This window comes from Ammodytes marinus, assembly GCF_949987685.1.
Source record: "Ammodytes marinus genome assembly, chromosome: 8".
In the NCBI taxonomy this organism is placed as follows: Eukaryota; Metazoa; Chordata; class Actinopteri; order Uranoscopiformes; family Ammodytidae; genus Ammodytes; species Ammodytes marinus.
In genome coordinates, this window is record NC_137212.1 from 7,139,151 (window position 1) to 7,159,873 (window position 20,723).

General features: G+C 40.2%; 1 protein-coding gene across 1 annotated transcript in view; it reads right to left on the minus strand.

The window, feature by feature from the left end:
* LOC307254578 (ephrin type-B receptor 1-like) overlaps nucleotides 1-20,723 on the minus strand; it is a gene marked incomplete at both ends in the record, with an annotated part of 78,275 nt that overhangs the window by 19,004 nt on the left and 38,548 nt on the right. Inside the window, 5 exons of the mRNA XM_080033011.1 lie at nucleotides 59-224; nucleotides 7,887-8,011; nucleotides 9,508-9,583; nucleotides 12,177-12,439; nucleotides 18,634-18,789. Coding sequence (XP_079889137.1) covers nucleotides 59-224; nucleotides 7,887-8,011; nucleotides 9,508-9,583; nucleotides 12,177-12,439; nucleotides 18,634-18,789 — 786 coding nt within the window. The remainder of the gene's footprint in view (nucleotides 1-58; nucleotides 225-7,886; nucleotides 8,012-9,507; nucleotides 9,584-12,176; nucleotides 12,440-18,633; nucleotides 18,790-20,723) is intronic.

Sequence of the window (20,723 nt, forward strand, 5' to 3'; positions counted from 1 at the left end):
ACACACACACACACACACACACACACACACACACACACACACAAACACACACACTTACCGTCGGTGAGTGTTTGGAAGAGCATCTCCTTGCTGTAGGCTCCGTATCCGGCCACAGTGCGGGCCCTCACCTGGACCAGGTAGCCCGTCCCCGGCCTCAGACCCTCCAGGACAGCGTTGGGTGTTTCGATCTGGACCATTGAACTGTTCAGCACTGAAATCTGGCTCTGAGGGAGGAGGTTTAGAGAGAGATAGAATATGTTTTAAAGCCATCCCAGACACACCATAACACTTCTTCAGTCACACGCTAGTAGCCACAGAGAATGCATTTAGCACTTCCGTTTTTGGCCCCTCAGCAAGGATTAGGTCCATTCTTCCAAAGGCCCAGTCCAGAGTGAAACATTTACAGTGACACCTTGGAGGGACTGGAACTGCAACATCTCCAGTTTGTATCCCTATGAGAGGTTTGTCAAGCCATGCCAGTCTCTAACACATTCTTGGTCTTTTCACATTTTATTTTATGTTCTGCCAACAGTGGAAAAGAACAAGTACAGTATATCTTCCTTCTGTGCTACACAAACCAGAACTATCTATCTATTCAAACCTTCAAAAGCTGGAAAAATAATGTTTTTGCAAAAATATTGCCCATTTCACTCTTGATAATCCACAAGCCTATGTGTGAACGGTTGTGATTAGAACTACTATCTATTAAATATGTTGTTGTCCCTATGAATACTTCTGTAGAGATAGCCTAATGGGCCATTATTTCCAGTGGGACATTTTGCATTTAAATTGCGTTTTTCAGAGGCTAATGCAACACAAATGGAATTCCATTCAGTCAATGTTTACTGGGACGATGACAAAGAAAGGGAAGGATTGCATTTAAAACCTCAGCATACAAAATTAAAACAGTTTGGGATCTATTGTTGAAGGCTTTTTCCTTTTTTTTTTGTAATTTGAGTGAATTGACCCTTTGAAAGCCACTCTAGCATTTAATACACTTTCATCCATACAAAACCCATTCTGTTAACATTCTACCATTATCCTTATCCATTTCTGAAGCCCCAATTTTCCTACTCAAACCCCATTCCATTAATCCCAGTTCTTTATATCCTTTATATCCAGTCATTTTGGCCACATTTAACTGATTTTGTAAAAATAAAACCTTCTTAGCCCCCACCTCTTTCACCCATTATTTCAACCACTTCCTAAAAATAAACCCAAAGTGATAATGCAGTTAATTAGCTATAGCCCACAGAGACGGGTGTACCACAGCATATGGTCTCCTCTCCACCAAGTTCTCCTCTATATTAGACTTCACTTCATAACCAATCAGGCCAATCTCATAAACCCAAGGCTACAACCTTTTACCTCTATCTCTCTCTGCTTCCGCTTCTATGCTTCCTCACACCCCACATGTCTTTCAGATATAAAAAAAAAAAAAGATTTTCACTGCGGCAAAAAAATAATCGAAACAGGCCAGAGGGAACGGCAGATATGGTGTGGTGATGGTATGAAAGGAGGGTGTGTGTGTGTGTGTGTTTCTGTGTGTGTGTGTGTGTGTGTGTGTGTGTGTGTGTGTGTGTGTGTGTGTGTGTGTGTGTGTGTGTGTGTGTTCTGTGTGTGTGGAGATCATGCCGTGAGGATGAAGGAGGTGGAGGGGTCGAGGCAGAGAGATGATGAGGAGGAGAGTTCAGATGGAAAAAGAGCTCAGAGAGGGTTGGGGGGTGGAATGAGGGAAGGCTATCAAAAGGGGGACATGCACATGAATAAATTGGGTTCTAATATGATTGAGTTTTTGTACCGTTTACAATTAGAATTCTTTACGACTAATTCCCATTTCCTCCTTGATTCCTTGACGATCTTAAAGCTCTTTTGTTGCAGCTTTGTTGGCAATCTCTTTTTATTAATATTGATATTAAGATTTGTCATGATGGAGCCAGCGTTTGTGGGAAAATCCCTTTTTGTCAAAATCAGTGAATATCCCCACACCATCCGCGACCTGTTTGCACTGTGTGTGAACTGAAAGACAATCCAGTGTTAAAACACAGCCTAGGCTCTGTAAACTGGTGAGTCAAAAAAAAAAGGTATTTAAACAAACGTGCCCACCGTAGCTTACAGGGCTGCGTCTTAACACAGGATTTTTTTCGGCGCACACACAATATGTACAGGTAGCGCATCATGAGATTTTACTGATTTTGACAAAAAGGGATTATGACAACCAGCATTCTCCAGAATCGCTGTCTCCACCTTAAATCTTATGTATCAGTAACGTAATACACAGTATTCAATATTAGGCACTCATTTCTCTCAGTGGGTTTTTGATAAACTGCACCGTGACCAGTCCGGCTTCTATTAGGACCCAACATAAGGACTGCTCCAGAATTTGCAGAGTTAAAATAGGGAAGGGATAAGGAAGAGGGTTATTTTTGGAAATGGCCAGAAATGGGGCCATTATGTCAGGGTGGGGTTTGGATTTAGAGGTGTGTGTATGTGTGTGTGTGCGTTCATGCGTGCTTGAGTATGTGTGTGTGTGTGTGTAGAGGGGAATGAGAGGAGGGGGGGGGGGGTTGGGGGTCTATGCTTGCCACAGTGAGAAGGTTAGAGGGCAGCCCATCTGTGGAGGTCTGGTAGCCAGAGATAAGTAGTGGGGTAAAAATCCCTGTCTCCCTGTGCCATATCAAATTTACTACATTAAAACCTCATTATCTATACTATAGAGTGGCTAAGATGGGAGGATGGGGTGTGTGAGGTGTGTGTGGGCAGAGGAGAAGATGGGAGAAGGGGGAAGGAAGGTGGAGAAATAACGAAGGACCAGAGAAGGAGGTATAGAGAAAGCATGTCCTCTCTCTCACTCTACCCTTATCAGAATTCTCCCAGAGGACTTATCCTCTCGAAGCTATGAGCTAAAATTAGTCACTTTATATGGCATGTCTACAGCGTTAGATATAGTTTTACTGCATTACTAAGAAAGGAACCAGATGATGAAAATCAATGAAAAGCACAAAAAAAAATTAAGGATCAACCCGCCAGCTTTTGACTGTGGTTCTTAATTGGCTTTCCATGTTAAAAAATGTTAAAGCAAAGGCAGTAGCAAATAAGGCTGGCTAACGGCAAAGTCGCTGCCCTGATTTTTTTGACGAAGTAAGGTTTTTATCGGTGTCTGTCAGACTGCTCCTAGACTCACACTAATTGCTCTTGGAGAGGCGGAATCTCAACTTTCGATATTTTTTCCCTGAAAAAAAGAAATGGAAAAAACTCACTTGTACAAAAATCTGGTGAGGCAGGGGTGTGCTGAGAGCGTGCTGTGCAACCCCAGCCTCTTGAGATATATGTTTGTATCGTACACCTATAGATTCACTCGGATTCTCAAGTGTGAGGAGAATATTGATGTTGAGAAAAAGTTTTTCTACCGACAGCTGAGATTTAAAAAGTGTGGAATCGACTACATGTGTGTGCAACCAGTGCAGCCATCTGTAAGAGTTAATCTCATTTTCTAAATTTGACACTTTCATTTTGGCTAACCTAATATTGTGGTGTCAAAAATGTGATTTACAAAATGTGTTTGTCTAAGCAATGTTTGACAACAAGCCCTTGCATCAAAACAACACAGATACAACACACTAACTTCCCAAAATGGCATACAGTACTGTATATAACAGCTTTATATGGTTTTGTGGCTGTAAAAAAAAAACACTTCTACTTTAGCTTCTAAGAGAGGACCGTCACTATTTGCATGGCCACAAAAGGTAAGTTGCAAGGGAATCCTAAACATTATATATGTTATACATGCCACTTGAAATTTGAAAACATAATGCTACGGTTTTTATGATATGACAGTCAAAATTTTATATTAAGCTCCAGTAAAGTCTCGAGCAGAATCGGACATTTTTTTTCTTCTTGGTAAAGTTGATCAAATGCTTTCAGGTACTTCAGTCTGATAATGGCATAAACACATTTCCCTAATTGGAGAGGAATTACACTTAATGAGCTCTCAAAGATAACAGTAATTCATCCAAGAAAATTGGTAACAAACTATGACCCAGCTTTTTATTACACTCGACATTAGACACTGGATCTGCATGTGCTGACTATTTCAGTAGCGCAGTCGGAAAAGGAAACGTTTTTCTTTGCACATTTGCGAGGTAATTATATAATTGGAACAGGATATCAGGCTTATACTGTGAATGTTTAATAGATGTATCAGCATGAATAAATTATAACATTATATATTATCAAAAGCATCAGCATACACAAAGACAGAGAGAATGATATGACGATATTACCTATAACGATAAAAAAAAAATTCAGTGCTGTATTTAGTTTAGTTATAGGGTTCACATATAAGTACATAGCACACATTGAATCAAAATAAGTACAAACACAACACAAACAAACAAACAAACAGGGCCTCTCTGTTTTCCTTCCCTTATGCACCACTGTTAAATTAAAGCCATACACTATGAGCTAGGAAATTGGAATCTGTGATGTAGCCCTCTGGAGTCACGGACTTGAAGACTGTGCGACAGTGTGTTTCTCATCAAAGAGAATAGATAAGAGAGAACGTTGACAAGACTCTTGAGCATTTTATAATGTGCAGATCTATTTATATCTCCAAATGTGTAAGTGAGTTATGGAAGCACAAACCCATTGACACTATGTATTGAAAAGAAGGCGAGACACAATGCAGACTATAGCAGTGGTATATATATATATAAAATAAATGCCAAAAACTATTTTTTTCAACGTTGTAGGATTGGAAGATGGCAGGGACTCAAAATGTGGGCTGTGGACGAGGGGGCATAACGTTCTATTTGGTGTATCTCACAGAAATCCCCTTGTAGGTGTTTCGCTCTTTTGTTGATAATCTGTGTCTGCGGTGAAAAGTCTATCTGTTTTCTGCAGCTGTTGGCTCGACATGAGAAAAAACATGGGGATATTCTTATGTTTAGCTTTCGGGGTGATAGATATGCTTTTAATTTTGACTTCAAGCATCCAAATGCATTGCTTCCCACTATCTGAATTACAAAGAAGACTAGATATATGCAGCCACAGTTTTCTTTAGAGTTTTTTTTTTCTTTCCTAGAGCAGCAGTTTTTGGATGTGGAAGTAATCAGGGTCCCGCACGTTTCACCCATGAATCAGAGGCCCCTCTTTAGGTTGGTGCCCCGGGTTTGACATTCTTTATGCGGGCCGGTGTGATCATTGGACAGTGAAGTGTTTTTGTGCTTCAGTCTCCTGGTTTATACAGGCAAGGACCTTGTCCACTACTAGAAAGCTGGAGGCTTGATTTATTCAGGCCAGGCAGGCAGCCTCAGCAAAAGGGAGAGTAGTAGGAGTTTTGATTTCGACAGCATCCACTAGCAGAAAAAAAAAAGCATTTTACTATTATTTTCTTTCAGGGATTCAGCTAGGGATATTGAAATATGCTCTAGTGCTCTCAAGATATTGTCATACACAGCAGAAAGCAGCGAAGTGACATTGTATCTCATCACATTCATGCTTTTATTCACTCTTCAAAACACTTGAAACAGCACACTCTGACAACCTTGAAGCCTGAATATGTGCTGTCTCCACTATAAAGTGAAAAACTGCATCTAAGCTTTAAAAATGCTTCATGACATCATTGAGGAAGTGACTAAGCCTACCGAGACGATCATTTTCATATAAAAACAGCTATAAAATATGCATAGTTCAATCTTTTGCGGTGAGTCATCAAAACATGCTTAATTATTCAACGGAGGCAACAGAGGTGAAAAAAATATTTTGGGTTTAATTTGAGTTTGTTTAAATCACTGTCCATACTTTCCTTTTAACATGTTGCATGATGTTCTCTCTAGTGATTAAAGGGAGGTGTGGCCTGGACAAGACACACACGGTCTGCCTGAGATCTTTTGTGATTAATTCACCACTTGACTTATTACAACTGTTGATTTAATTGTTTATTTAAAAGTCTTAAGAGATCTTAATTAGATTCCAAATGATCTGATACAGCTTCTGAAACTGTGGCACCTCAAACTAGTAATACATATAAGTTGCTATTGGAAAAAACAACAACAACAACATAGCTTTCTTAGAATAAAAAAATCTATAAAACTTTCTTTTATAATTTAATCAAAGTGATGTAGTCTCACTTGTAGACACACACATTTCATTTTTTTCTCACTATCTTTCACCTTTCACTAACAAAATGATGTGTGCACAGTATATGGGTATGTGTATTGATGTTCCCATGGTTTCAAAACACTTTGTAAACTATTGTTTTTAAAGGTGCTATACAAATAAAGTTATGTATATTATGAATGGATGCTCATTTTTGCTGCATGGCTACGATCACAATTGATGTGTAGGCAGGAATAAAGAGGGGCTCTCCTTCACTGTAACACCCTGTCAGGCATAATCCATGAAATATGCATTATAGCTGAAAATCAATCTAGCCTTATTAGGAAATAATATTGTAGAAAAGATGATACATGAACCCAGCCCTTTACGAGACACGGAGCAGCAGCCAAAAATACATCAATTACATGAATTATAAATCTGAGAAACATGTTGACACCACTCTGCCTACAGCTGTCATTAATGGATCTTCACGTCATGGCAATGAGGATCAGCATTCACCAGACTCCAAACTAATTATATAACAAGGATTTATTTGTATCTTATTTTATCAATCATTAGTAGTCAGGCTAAGTTACCTCAGAATTTACATATATACATTTTGGCACGTTACACCTCCCCATTATCTTATTGCGGGCAGCACAACCTTCCCAGACTTTCTTCAATATTTAGTAGAGTGTTCTGTAATCATTTGTAGGCCTATTGATCTGTTGTGGCAGGAAGGTTTGGAGCCGATTCAGACAGCCGCTCTACCATAAAACTAAATATAGTTAAAATACAGCTGTCAACCAACAGCGGCAAAACCGTTTTTCTCTTTAGAGTAACGGCGACGTCAGTGTTTACTGAACACTAAAGTAGCCTCCATTTCTTAACTATGCCGTTTACAAACTGTAATATGGTTTCACTGACAGACAGAGTGGCATATGGTGCTGGCAAGATGTGATTGAAAATGGAGGAAGGGCATCATGAAAAGCTTTTGCACAAAAGTGTAAGTGTTATGCTGTGGTGAGAAAATCGCAACACATTGAAAAACTATTATGAATCAGAAGATACATCCTTACAAAATTGAATGATTAGTTCCTCGCTGTATTCTGTCCTACAAAATATATAAATGGAAATGTATTAAATAAAATTAAAAAAAGGTTAATATCTAAGATTTGTCCATCATTTCACATTGTTGTTTTTAGTGATTAATGAAATCAGGTGCCAGTCCAGAAACCTTTTCTCTGGCTATGACCCTGTGTTCCTCATTGCATCCAGTTGTAATGCTAAGCAACAGTTAGCTCACCATCTCTTGGCTGTTGCTTCATATTCAAAAGAACATACCGGTATATGACATTGGTACAACACTTCCCATCTTTTCTTAGCAAGAAATATAATAAAATATTTTGTTGTATTCTGTTTGGTTGGTTAATTTACTCTGTGTGCATCTGTGTGTCCCTAAGAAATAAACTGTTGTGACTACTTCCAAATCCTTGATGAAGATGGTGCAGACAGACCTAAATAAACACAGCAGCAACAGTGTGTCACTCTCATTTTAATTCAATATGATCTGAGGCATCGGAGAAGCAGTGAAACGGTCCCTGCTTTTCAGTCCAGTAATAAATTACTTAAATGGAGTTGATATCGATTCGCCAGTTTTATCGACTCTAATGGATTACTGTCTGTGACCACAAAGCACACATACACACAGACACACAGATCCACACACACACACACACACACAAACCGACCCACAAATACCCACATACATTTATCATCCATTTTACCTTGTCATAGTATCGTATCTCGTAGTCGAGGATAATTCCGTTGGGCTGTTCGGGCGGTGGCCATGACAACGAGAAACTGCGGCTGGTTGAGCTCACTTGGTGCATTATGGGAACTACGGAGGGAGCTGTCAAAACACACACACACACACACACACAAACAAACAAACACACACACACACAAACGCACAAAAGGACACACACACAAACACACACACGCACAAAAGCACACAAAATCAATTATTCAGTTAAAAGATTGGCTAACTTGCTTAAACACCATAAATATGGAAAACTAGTGTGTAATGTGATGACATATTGCCAAAGATTATTTACACCCAAAGGAGGAAAAAAATGGTTTCTCATCCAGCCCTCATGAAAACAAATGTTATGTTATGTCGGTAATGCATTTTCTAACCCATCATCTGTGGAACCAGAGGCTTTGGGCTATAAAGCATTTCATGGTTTTGGATCTGGGAATCTTTTTATGAGATGGTCCTGCATCACATTTGTCCTTTCCCTGATATAGCCTACGGTGCAGTCAGCTAACAAGTATCTAGTTGATGGAAGTTTTATTAAGAACGACACAGTATTAATCTTTCACTGCGGAGTCATCAGGACTTTAAGGGGCTGTGATGATAATCCTCAGTAAATGCTGTGCTATACCCCATGAGCCAAATACATCTACTGCAGTCATAATTTGACAGCGGGAGCGAGCTATCACCTGGAAACCTCACAGTCATTTTTTACTATCTTTGCGATTGACATTTTACAGGGGAAAAACTCTCTATCCTGTATGTCGAGTGAATTTCATATCCTAAGGTCCCGTGAAATTCGCCTTAAACCCACTGCATAATTTAAAGCCACCACCACCGCCGCCCAAGGTAGCGCAAGCAGTCAACCCTGAAAATAAATCACTTTTTTTCTGTTGAGTCCTAAAAGATTTCAGGGATAAGGGAGGAGGAGCGGTAACAAATGGGCTCGGGAAAACAGCGGGGTTGACAATGCATCATGTTTTTTTCGATTTCGGAATAAGCTCCAGGTCGCCGTAGAGATGAGGTAAATGATGTGTTTGCCATTAGAGCAGAAGCGGGGCTTTTAAATCTAAATTTGGGTTAGCGGTTGGAAATATCACTTGTGTCTGTCTCCATAAAGTATTGATGGCGGCAGTAACTCAGCTCACTTTATGCTACTGTTAGGATTACACTGTCAAAGGCTGAGGGAGTGAAAGAGAGAGAGAGGGAGGGGGAGATAGAGAGAGGGAGAGAGACGGAGAGAGAGAGGATGAAGGCAACAATAAGAGAGAAGAGAGGGAGAGAGAGAGGGAGAGAGAGAGAGGATGAAGGCAACAATAAGAGAACAGGGAGAGAGAGAAAAACAGGATGGAAGCCAAGGATTCGCAGGAAAGACAGAAAGGGGGGAGGGGGAGACGGGGTGAGCGAGAGATGACAAGCTTATAACATGTTTTATGAATTAAATGGCTGTAGCTCAATTTCCTTTATCCCCCTAGCAAGCATAATCCACTGTGCCCTAGGGTATGGTATGCTTACACAAACACACAAGCGCACACACACACACACACAAGCGCACACACACACACACACAGCTATGGCACTTCCCCACTCACCAGCCTGGTTTGTTGTAATGTTGATTGACAGCTGCTGGGCGGGATAAGGGCTCTTGTTGGAGACTCCGTTGACCGCCTGTAGGGTACATGGTGTGTTATGGTCAGCTATTCAATCCATCAGATTAGTTACTGTTGCTAGGCATGTCAAGCTCTCTGTGTTCGTACAGCATATGTGCAGTTTACAGTGTTAACCAGTGGCAGATTTAACAGACATTTTTTTTTAGTTATTCTTAAAACATTCAATGAAAGAATAGGCTTTTGATTTCAGACGGCGGAGGACAAAAGCAGGCTTCAAACGTCAAGCCACTGATTTTACCAGCTGAAATGGAAACTGTGGCTAGCAGATTTGACACACACACACACACACGCACACACACACACGCGCACGCACGCACACACTCACTCACACACGCGCCTTTCAAAGTTACTGTCGATAAGGGGAAAACGTCTAACAAACAGTTAATTATCAGCAACAATGAGCTGGTTTTCATTTCATTACAAAAGGTGCTGCCAATGTCTTCCTGAAGCTCGGAGGCCTCAAGGTTTTTTTCCTCATCTCGCCAACACAAAGACACAATTAACGGGTTGCGAGAGCGCTTTAAAGACCACCTAATTATCTGTCACATGTTGTTGTCATGAGCTCAGTTAATCATTTGGACGGAGGAAACAATGTCTTCATTCAGAGCAAATCATTGAACAAAGTCGTGGGTAATTAGTGACGCTAGCTTAATGGCTTATAGGCCAACTTCTAATTCTATATTGTTTTTTCTTTATCGTTTTCAAGTTCTATTTTGGTGTTTTCCCGTTCCTTGAATAGAAAGGATATGAAAATATCAGTTTAGCCAAAATAGAAAAATTGCTAATTTTCTGATCGTAGATATAAAATATAATTATACTATCAAATTCAAACCCTCATTTTGCAAATTAATGTCTTCAGATAACACCTTACTTTGATGCCACTGTTTATTTTGTAATAGTAGCTATCAGTGGGGGATTTAATTATGGAAAAAAATAGACAATTCATTAATATCAAAGAAAATTGAGCTCTCTTTAAACGTTGCCTCCAGAAAAACACATCAAATCATCATCAACACTTGTCGAATCATGTGTTGTTTTAGTCATTATTTCATTAATAGATACATATATCGCTAAGTCTGTCACATAACAAAAGGCATTTAAAGTTAATTAACTTGGACGTCCGAACTAGCTATTTAGATCTAGAAATGAATAATGTATTGTAGACTGTATTTTTTTTAAATCCTTTTGCTAGTAAATACACTAACTTGATTTTTTTTTATTAACCTACAGGACAGTTCTGGCCTAAACATAAGGATGTTTGCTACGTTTAAATTAGAAGACTAGATGAAAATTCACAATCCAACAACACTGACTAGCGAATAGCAATATGCAGGTGGCCTTCATTTAGACACACGGCCTTGATGTTAAAAGGCAGCTGATGGCAGAAGATTAAAAAGGTCCACCATCGTACCGACTTTATAGGCATCCCGGTGGCCTTGTGTGTCAGAGAACACGACATAACGGCAAATTGTGCATAAAAGGCCCCATGTCGGAAATCGTCTGCGTAGCCTCGGTATCCTTGAGCATCAATGTGAATATCAGGAGGCTATTTGAATATTAAAACAGGAGTTGACAACACACAAAGCACCAAGGTTGCTCTTAATATGTGTAAATGGTAATTTTTTGTATAACACATAACTATCCAAAGCAGCAACTTTTCTTATTTCAAAACCAACTTTTAACAATTTCAAGGTAAATTTCTTTAACATTGCGTAACTAGTGGTGTGATAAATTAACTTTCTCCTTCATGCCAAGCACCAGCCGTAAATATCCTGGATTCACAGCTGTTACAGTTGACAACATTGACAGCCCTGAGTCATGGCAGGGTCACTGTTCAAATACTGTGTCGCCTGAATAGCTTGAGAGCCATCAGTGTTATGCAGAATATGTATGTAGCTATGTACAGTATGTTGTAAAGCAATTATGGTCAGATTACAGAGTACAGATCAAATGTCAAAGTATTATGTTGTTTTCATAACTATAGTTGGTTTGCTCTGGTCAGAATCATTATTTTTTTAAATGTTTGCCTTGTGTTTGGTTCATTTTCACCAACATCATTTACAAACTATTCTCTAATTTGTTAAAATTTCCAAGAAGGAAAACTCCCAGAATGAAACACATGGTAGAAAATGAGTAGACTCCTGTTGTGTTCCAGACATACAGTAGATCAACGCGACACTTCCCAATTGCCCAAAGAAAGGGACAACTAAGCGGGTCCATCTTGGCCATGGTCATTGTTTAGAACATTGTTTTGTATTTGTTCAGACATATCCAAACAAACAGCACCAAGGGGAAAATTGCTCCAAGGTTTCGAATTAACAGAAATAAACAAGGCAGGTGTTAAAGCTACTTTAGGTACATTTTAACAAATCTTGTTGATGTGATTCATTTCAGGGTGGCCATCCGTGTCCATTGTAACTGAACCCCAACCTAACTACATCGCCCAACGTCCGCAAAGAGTTGAGTAAGGACCTCTTAACCCTAACGGCATTGGCGTATTGCTTTCACAGCAATCAACATGAATGCAAGCAGAACAAAACTTAATATATCTTCAAATAAAAAGGACTTTTCTCTCTGCTCAGTGGACCAACCTGTATTTCGAAGGTGTAGGAGGTATGTGCCCTCAGTTTGCTGATCTCTGCCCTTGTCTCCTTTAAGCCCCTCCTACCCGGAGAAAACACCACGTTGTCATCACATGGCTGACACGCCCGGCGCTCACTGCTATGGCAACGCCGGCACAGGACGTTATAGGACAGGTCCTCACGGTGACCGATGTCCCGCGGTGAATGCCACTCCAGCTGCACCGACGTCTGGTTGACCACTGAGACCACATTGCGGGGAGCCGAGGGTACACCTGAAAAGAAAAGACAATTGGGAGGTTAAAGGTGCACTGTGTAACTTTGGGTGTGTCAGGGGAAGTTACCTTTTTCTAAGCTATATTCTCATAACTGAATGAACAAACTTTCCTCAGGAGAAATTTGGATCTGCTTGAAGTAAGAAAGCTTCCTGAAAAGTTACCGTTTCGCTGTTGTTGTTGTTTACAGCAGCAGCAGGGCCCACAGTTTTGTTTACACACATTTTCTAGTCTTACGTTTGTTTCCAGGTGCCTCAAAATAATTTTGTTCCGATATAAAATGATATAATTATTAAATACTACGCATTACATGTAGAGTTATTATGTTTGTAAAATAAATGCAGGCTGTGCAAATGTTAACAAATCCCCTTTCCCTGAAACTGTATAGTGCACCTTTAAGGGATTGAGACTTAACATACATGTTTCCAGTGTTTGAAGTGCTGAGGATAGAAATCAGGTCAATTCAACTGCCAGTCTGCCAATTTATAGCAATCAAACCTTTTTAGTTTTATGTAAAGCAGTTGGGAAAAAGTTGATTTTTTTTAATCACTTATGGCTTACATATGGATAAGTGTGTCACAGGATGTCTGCCACTTTATAGCTAAGCAAGCTGCTGTATGAGCAGAACATTGCTGTATGTATTCAGTAAGATATATTCTTTGTAGATGTTTCAGATGACATAACATAACATGAGCACGCCAAGATGTCTCAAATTTTCATAAAACATGAATGTGTGACAGGAGTGTACCACGTAATATGTATATGTTTATTAATGTATAAAGAAGCTGTGTCCCTCCCTGTCCTGATACCCACAAACATGTGTCATAAGCAACGAGAGAATGCAAAGAACTCAAAACATCCAACCAAAATACAGTCAGTGTCTAGTCTAGGGTATTCAAGTACACTTTCAAATTGAGGCTTCCTGAAGAGAAAGACCAAAATAACTTTAGTTTTTTCGAAGCACTTAGTACCTGTTACTTCACTACATTTGACAGGGAAATGACAATAATCTAATGGCAGTCGGTATAAGTTACTACAGTGAATCGAGAATTGTTTGAATGAAATAGATACATTACTCAATCTAAAATATCACGAGTTGCAACCCCATTTTAAAAAGAAAATATTCAATCAGGCAAAGCCGAAAACTTCTTCCACAATTATGGACTGTAACATCCTGACACATTCCATCTTAGGGTATTTTATGAACCTTTAATTCACCCTGTTTCTAGACTATATTCTACATCAAACTATGAACTCTGGAGCTCACTCCAGCTGAGAGTGAGTGATCCATCAAGAACTACACAGGCTTTTCTGCCCACTGACTAAAGAAAATGAGGGTGACTGTTGCTGTACAGTAGTGTTACTTCACTGACATCAACCTGTCAAAGTTTAGACATGTCTTTCTGTCATCTTGAGGCCGCTCAGATGCAACACTGAGTTTCCAGCCAGTACTGCAGATGTAGAGAATTTGGATTTCGGCCAACAGGGTCGCACCAGTCAGACAGTGACCTAGGAGCTTAGAATACGCTTTTTATTTTTTTGGTTTCTAAGTCGCTAGTTCTCTCTCTTTCCCGTCAGCTTATCTCTTTGATCTGAGGGAGAAACTGTGCGTGTGCCTTTAAGACACTAGAAAAACCCCTTAAAACCCAGAGTTTTCACAAGGTTAAACCTAGCAGGTCTACCTGTCTTTGATTGGTCACACACACACACAGGGCCCACACACAGAGATACCCGCCAGCACTACATGACATTACATTACGCACGGAAAGTTCAAAAGAAAAGTTTTTTTCAACCTTGGCATATGTTCAATCATCAGAGTGATAAGAAAAAACATCAGAGATGACACTCAGGGAGATATACACCCCCGACTGCAGAATCAAAGTGCTGAGAAACAGTAGGGGGTCGAAATATCTAAGCACTAAGCAGCAACATCTTATAAACATTCCTACTGAGCGAGTCGACCCCTAAGAAACTGTGAATTCCTAATTACACAAACACACACACACACACATAGCCGGCGCATGCAGTGTGTTCACACAGATATTTTCGCTCGATCTTACTTTTTGATCGGAATAGCACAAAAACAAATTATTTAGCAGTGTCAGCCACCCAGAGAGTTAGCGGAAAAACACATATTCAAATGTAAGTCAACAGTTTTTTTCAATAAAAAAACACTTTCAGTATTTAAAAAGTGATATCTGTGCTGCATTGTACAAACACACTCTGCACTTCTTTATTGTTTTGCAAGAGGCTTTCGGAGTATCAGTCTGACCTCCGCGCAAAACTTGAAGAGAACACACACACACACACACACACACACACACACACACACACACACACACACACACACACACACACACACACACACACACACACACACACACACACACACACACACACACACACACACACACACACACACACACACACACACACACACACACACACACACACACACACACACACACACACACACACACACACACACACACACACACCTCCTCACCTATGCAGAATGTTAGGCATGCTGAGGGAATGATTTTCTGTCGGCCGACTATCCACACACCGCGTGCCCACTCTTCCATTTCACTGATCCTATTTTATATGTGATTTTGTTCATATCAAATACAAAATAAACTGAATCTCTCCTTCTTATATCGAAGTTATCAGAGTTTTCTCACTTAGTTTTCACTACGTTAAGCATAACTCCATCTTGTTTTTGCCCTTGAATTAGAAGCACCAAGGTGATACACAAAGCCGTGTAGGCAGGTTGGGTCGACACCTGTCACCTTTTCACTGGGAAAGTTGATTTTTTTCTTCTGTCAGCATCAATTTGAGAGTGTGCTGCCCGCTGTTTGATTTGAGGCTTTTCACAGGGCTTTTCTCAGTGGTTGTCAGAATAGGTTAACTCCTTCATTTGTTTCACAACCACAGACAAAAATCATTTTCCCCTCTAAAAATGAACTGCAATACATGATGAGTAGTGACATGATTTCATATTAAGCTCTTGCAAATATTGCAGCTTGTAGCACTAATGATATGAGACTTAGCTTTATTTGAAATCCCAATATGTTTCCTATATAGATGGTTCAAATGAATTCTGATGCATTTGACCATTTGAATATGTTTAAATAGACTTAGTAAGTTTGTGATCATCAAACTTTGTTGTAAACCAAACCCCCGGACCAAGTCTGCCTGAAAATCAGGTGTGGTTAGTTTCAAATCAAAAGAAAATTACCAGTGCTATATTTCCCGCCGCTGCTATAAAAGTAATTTGCATTATCAATTTAGGTTTAAAAAAAAAATTGCTGCATGCATGTCATATCCGCACATCGCCCACGCTCCCAATGGGTGGACACTCGCGCAGCTTACCGCTAGGAATGTCTGCTGAAAGTTCTACAGCTCAGGATTTTAAGCCATGAATTGATGAACTTGTGTCAATGAAAAATATGTCAATCTATGTGGCTAAATAGCATAGTGTCTAAGGATGAATGCAAACATTATCTGGTTATGTGTTATGTAGCACACCCCCCACCTATAATTTGTACCCCCAAATGTTGAAACAAAACCTAGTCTATTTGCCCTGTGCACAGGTTGGTTTACAATATATTCATAGGTATGTTGTTTTTACTTTTTGGATTAAAAAGAAGGCATGTCGGTAAACTACATGTCTGGCCCTTAGTGTGATTATCATATCGTAGAGTGGCCCTTTGTGAAAATGAGTTTGACACCCATGTCTAATTGATATGTCCTACATTCAAACAACATCACTGCAGCACACATATTCTTATAGTCCAGGTTGTGGCCCAAATAAATGATGTTCATAGCGTGACTGCTGTGCGTTAAAGGGGTGATGAATGCAATCTTAATAAGAGAATAAATCCAGGCGAACCAAAACATCTCAAAAATAGCTTAGGGGCTAGGGTTAAACTTGTTTAAGAGTCAGCATCAATTATCCTATCTGTAGTAATACACAAGACTCCTTGAATGGGATTTAAGTGCATATTCTCCTCTCAAAGTGCACCAGATTCATGCATTCAAATTTAAAGGGTACAAAAAACTTTCGGCCGGGGGGGCATGCCCCCGGACCCCCCTAGAGGGTTCGGGGGACCACACCACCGCTGCTGAAAAAAATCCTGCGGGAAACACTGATTACTATTGGTTCGCTATGGTGAAGAAGTGGCGTGGTGTATAATCCTGCATATGAATGCATTTTTCACTTATGTTTTACAATTTACTAGGGCTGACATCACATGATTCCTCAAGTGACCTAAAAATGGTCAATGCTAATTATTTGCGTCAAGGTTTCATTTCCATATAACTGTCTACAACAGCACTGCACTGTATTTGGGATGGATGCTTATTACTGAGGCTCTGCACACACACCTGACCTTTCTGTTGTAGGCTGTGGACAGGACAGGGAAGCTCCTGGTTGCTCGAGTGAGGTGTCAATGGAAAGGTTAGTGTTTCCAAACAAATATACGTCCCAATGTTTACATGCCAACATGAGTTGTGATGGTAAATATAGGAAATATGAACTATTAAGACCCAGATGCTCATTTCAAACGATGCAGCGGCAGTTCATGTGGATTTATAGATGTAATAATGTGTAAATATTTAACAGGATTGGACGGTGTTGACCTGTGCCAAAGCCAATTGCGTTTTTTGTTGGAATGATATCGATCGGTGGATTACTGTAAGGCTCCGTAGGTGAGTTGACTCGACCTTACAACTGTGTGTTTGTATATACTGTACTGACAGAAATGTCGATAGTAACCGCTGTTGTGGTCGTATCTTGAAATGGTTTGCCTCAATTAAAATCACAAGAAATACATAGATATTTCACACAAGTACCCACTAAAACATTGCAGTTGTGCACACAGCGTAGTTGTGTAATCAACTAAAATGATTGATAGTGGGAGCCTAAATGTACACATCTGTCTAATTTTTGTCACCCTATTGTCCACAATATAGTTTTAATATGTTGGTCTATTCTTTAAAGGCAAGATGTATTACATTTCTATATTCATTGTGGGAGGGAGTCCATTACTATGTTGTTCTTCCTGAGGTTTCTTCCATTTTTAGGGGACATTTTCCTCATTTGAATTAAGGATCGAGAGTGTTGTTTGCTGTATAGATTGTAACATCTCTAGAGGCACATTTGTTATTTGTGTTATTGGACTACTTAAATGCAAATGCCTTCACATGACTCAATGCAGGTTTCATAAAATGGTGGCCAATATTCCCTGTCACGATTCATAACGCTGAGGGGAAAACACTACAGGCTTATCTATTGTATATCTTTCAAGTAGAACGTTGCAAATCCATTCATGAATGTAAAACAGTAACACAAAGAAACACCAATGAATAGAAAGGAGCATTTTTCAGTCTACAAAATAAAGAACAAGACATTATAAAAAAAGTTGTATTCAGGTCACCAGGACGTGAACACACACAGGCGCACACACACACACAGGCGCACACACACACACGCACACACACACACACACACACACACACACACACACACACACACACACACACACACACACACACACACACACACACACACACACACACACACACACACACACACACACACACACACACACACACACACACACACACACACACACACACACACACACACACACACACACACACACACACACACACACACACACACACGCAGTTTCACAGTTTTTGAGACTAGCTGCAGAGACAGTCCAAATGATTCATGTCTCAACCTACTTACACCATCTCTCTGTGGAACCGAGAGGCAGCGTTTTTCAAACTCTGCGCCTCGTCTTGCATAGCAATATCGCCTTTTTCAACACTCTAAACACACATCCACTTCAATGGAAAGCCTGAGGAAAGTGGCAGTGTTATTAGTTACCGCTCCCCAAAGCCCCAAAAAACAAGGACGGGGAACATTGCGGCGCACTCGCACTATGAATGAGGTGCATAACATTAGGGGCTTGGAATAATAAATCAATGCCAGATACTGGCCTATAATTCAATAATGAGATATTGGCCTAAGTCAACCTCCAATATGCTGTAATATTGTCACTGGTAACTTAAGTCCAACATTCTGCCCTCACAACATTTGTTTTGGTTGGCCCTCTGGCTTATAAACACACAGGTTTATTGGACATGTATTTTGTATTTAGCTTGACAGAGACAGACTGACTCACTGGTGCACACATCCTCCGGTTTATCCATGTCTCCGCGGTAATAGCCGTTGCGACATCCGCAGAGGGTGGCGGCCTCGATGGTGGAGCGACTGTTGGGAGGACACTGCTGACATAATCCGGCCCCCTGCGTCGACTTAAAGGTGCCCTGAGGGCAGGCTGAAGAGAGAGAGACAGAGAGAGAGAGAGAGAGAGAGAGAGAGAGAGAGAGAGAGAGAGAGAGAGAGAGGGGGAGAGAGGGGGAGGAAAGAAAAGCACATTAAAAAGCAATACTCTGCCACCTGAACATGAGGGAAACCAAACAAATAAGCCATGATGATTGCAAGACTGTTGTTTGTCTAGATCGCAAGACGTTGGGTAAAGTTTGTTTACCAGCAGCCAGCAGAGATATTATTGGTGGTGTAAGGTTGAGAAAGCACGGAGGGGGATTTTCTGGGGATAACATTCTGTGTACGTCCACAAACACACTATCGCAGTAATTATATGTGGTGTGGCGTGTTCCTTTATCTGGGTCATATTGTTTTGGTCCATAAATACTAACTTCAATCTTCCATAATCTCCTGAAAAACAAATATGAATTCTTAGAGCACTGCCTCCCCCCACCCTTTATACAAAATGTATTTGTCCAGGGACAGCTTGTACTGAGCACACAGCACATGGTTGTTATCTGGCTTTTATCTACCTATAGAATGGAACTCTATTATTTTCACTGCAGTGCGTTTAGTGTAAGACAAGCCCATTATTGGAGGATGGAGTCAATGTGTATTGGATGTACGGTAGCACTTGCATATGTTCTGAGTTGATTCTGTTGTGAAATTAGGGTGACGCCTGTCTGTCAGGTTGTATAAAGGCCCTCCCTTTCAGTTTATTAAATGACAACGTTGCAAGTACTCCCTTTGCACCTTTCAATTTGACGAGGAACAGCATTCATTTGTAAAGCAATTCCATATGCTTGAGCCTTCGGTGTTATAAGTCTGTGTTGTGCATTAATTCACAGTTCATCCAGGGGGAATTCCCGCGCGCACACACACACACACACACACACACACACACACACACACACACACACACACACACACACACACACACACACACACACACACACACACACACACACACACACACACACACACACACACACACACACACACACACACACACACACACACACACACACACACACACACACACACACACACACACACACACACACACACACACACACACACACACACACACACACACACACACACACACACACACACACACACACACACCAGCTAAGCTCTCTTGTCAGCAACATTTTTTTTTTTATCAGAGATGTCACGCATGAATGCATCATCCCCTTTTTTTCCAGCTGGTCTGGCAAATGTAGCTATTGGAACACAACATATTTTGTAAACACAGATAGGCCTGCCTAACCGTTTGTGTTTGCTGGCAATATTTTTAAGTTGTATTTATTTAACCTTCCTTTTAGTAGGAGGGTCTCTTGAGATAGGAGTTACAGTATATATTTTCCAAGCAAGTCCAAGCCAAAATGTTAGCACATTTAGCAAACAATAAACAGCCTGATAGAAAAAGTGTTTGGGGCCACTACAATCCGTTTCTAGTTTAGAAGAAAAAAAATCAAGTAAAACCTAAAGACAGCTTCGCAACTGCAAGAAGTTACAAGAAGAGTTCATGTATCATCTTAAGAGTTTTTTGTCAATTAGGTCTATGTGTCAGTTGTATAGCTATGGTGTTCCTTGTTCAAGTCATTTTAATAGTAGCTCACGTTAGCAGTTAAACATTTATCCTTTCAAAGCTTGTAAGTAATTGGCTGACTGTGTGACTGATAGGGAGTAGTAAAGACAGCATGTGACAGACGCACTAAACAAAAAGGTCTTAGATCTAGTTTAAAGCAGAGAAAAAAAAAGGTAATATTCGCAACTCAAGTGTAACATCTTGACGTCTGGAGTCAAACGTATCACATGTTAAATCAGAGTGCTTTGCGAAGCCTGTTTTTAACTCCCACCTGGGATTTTTATGAGTGCCTTTTTAGTGAGAACAAACACTTCTGCATTATGACTAAGTAAAAATATTTAAAAAAAAAA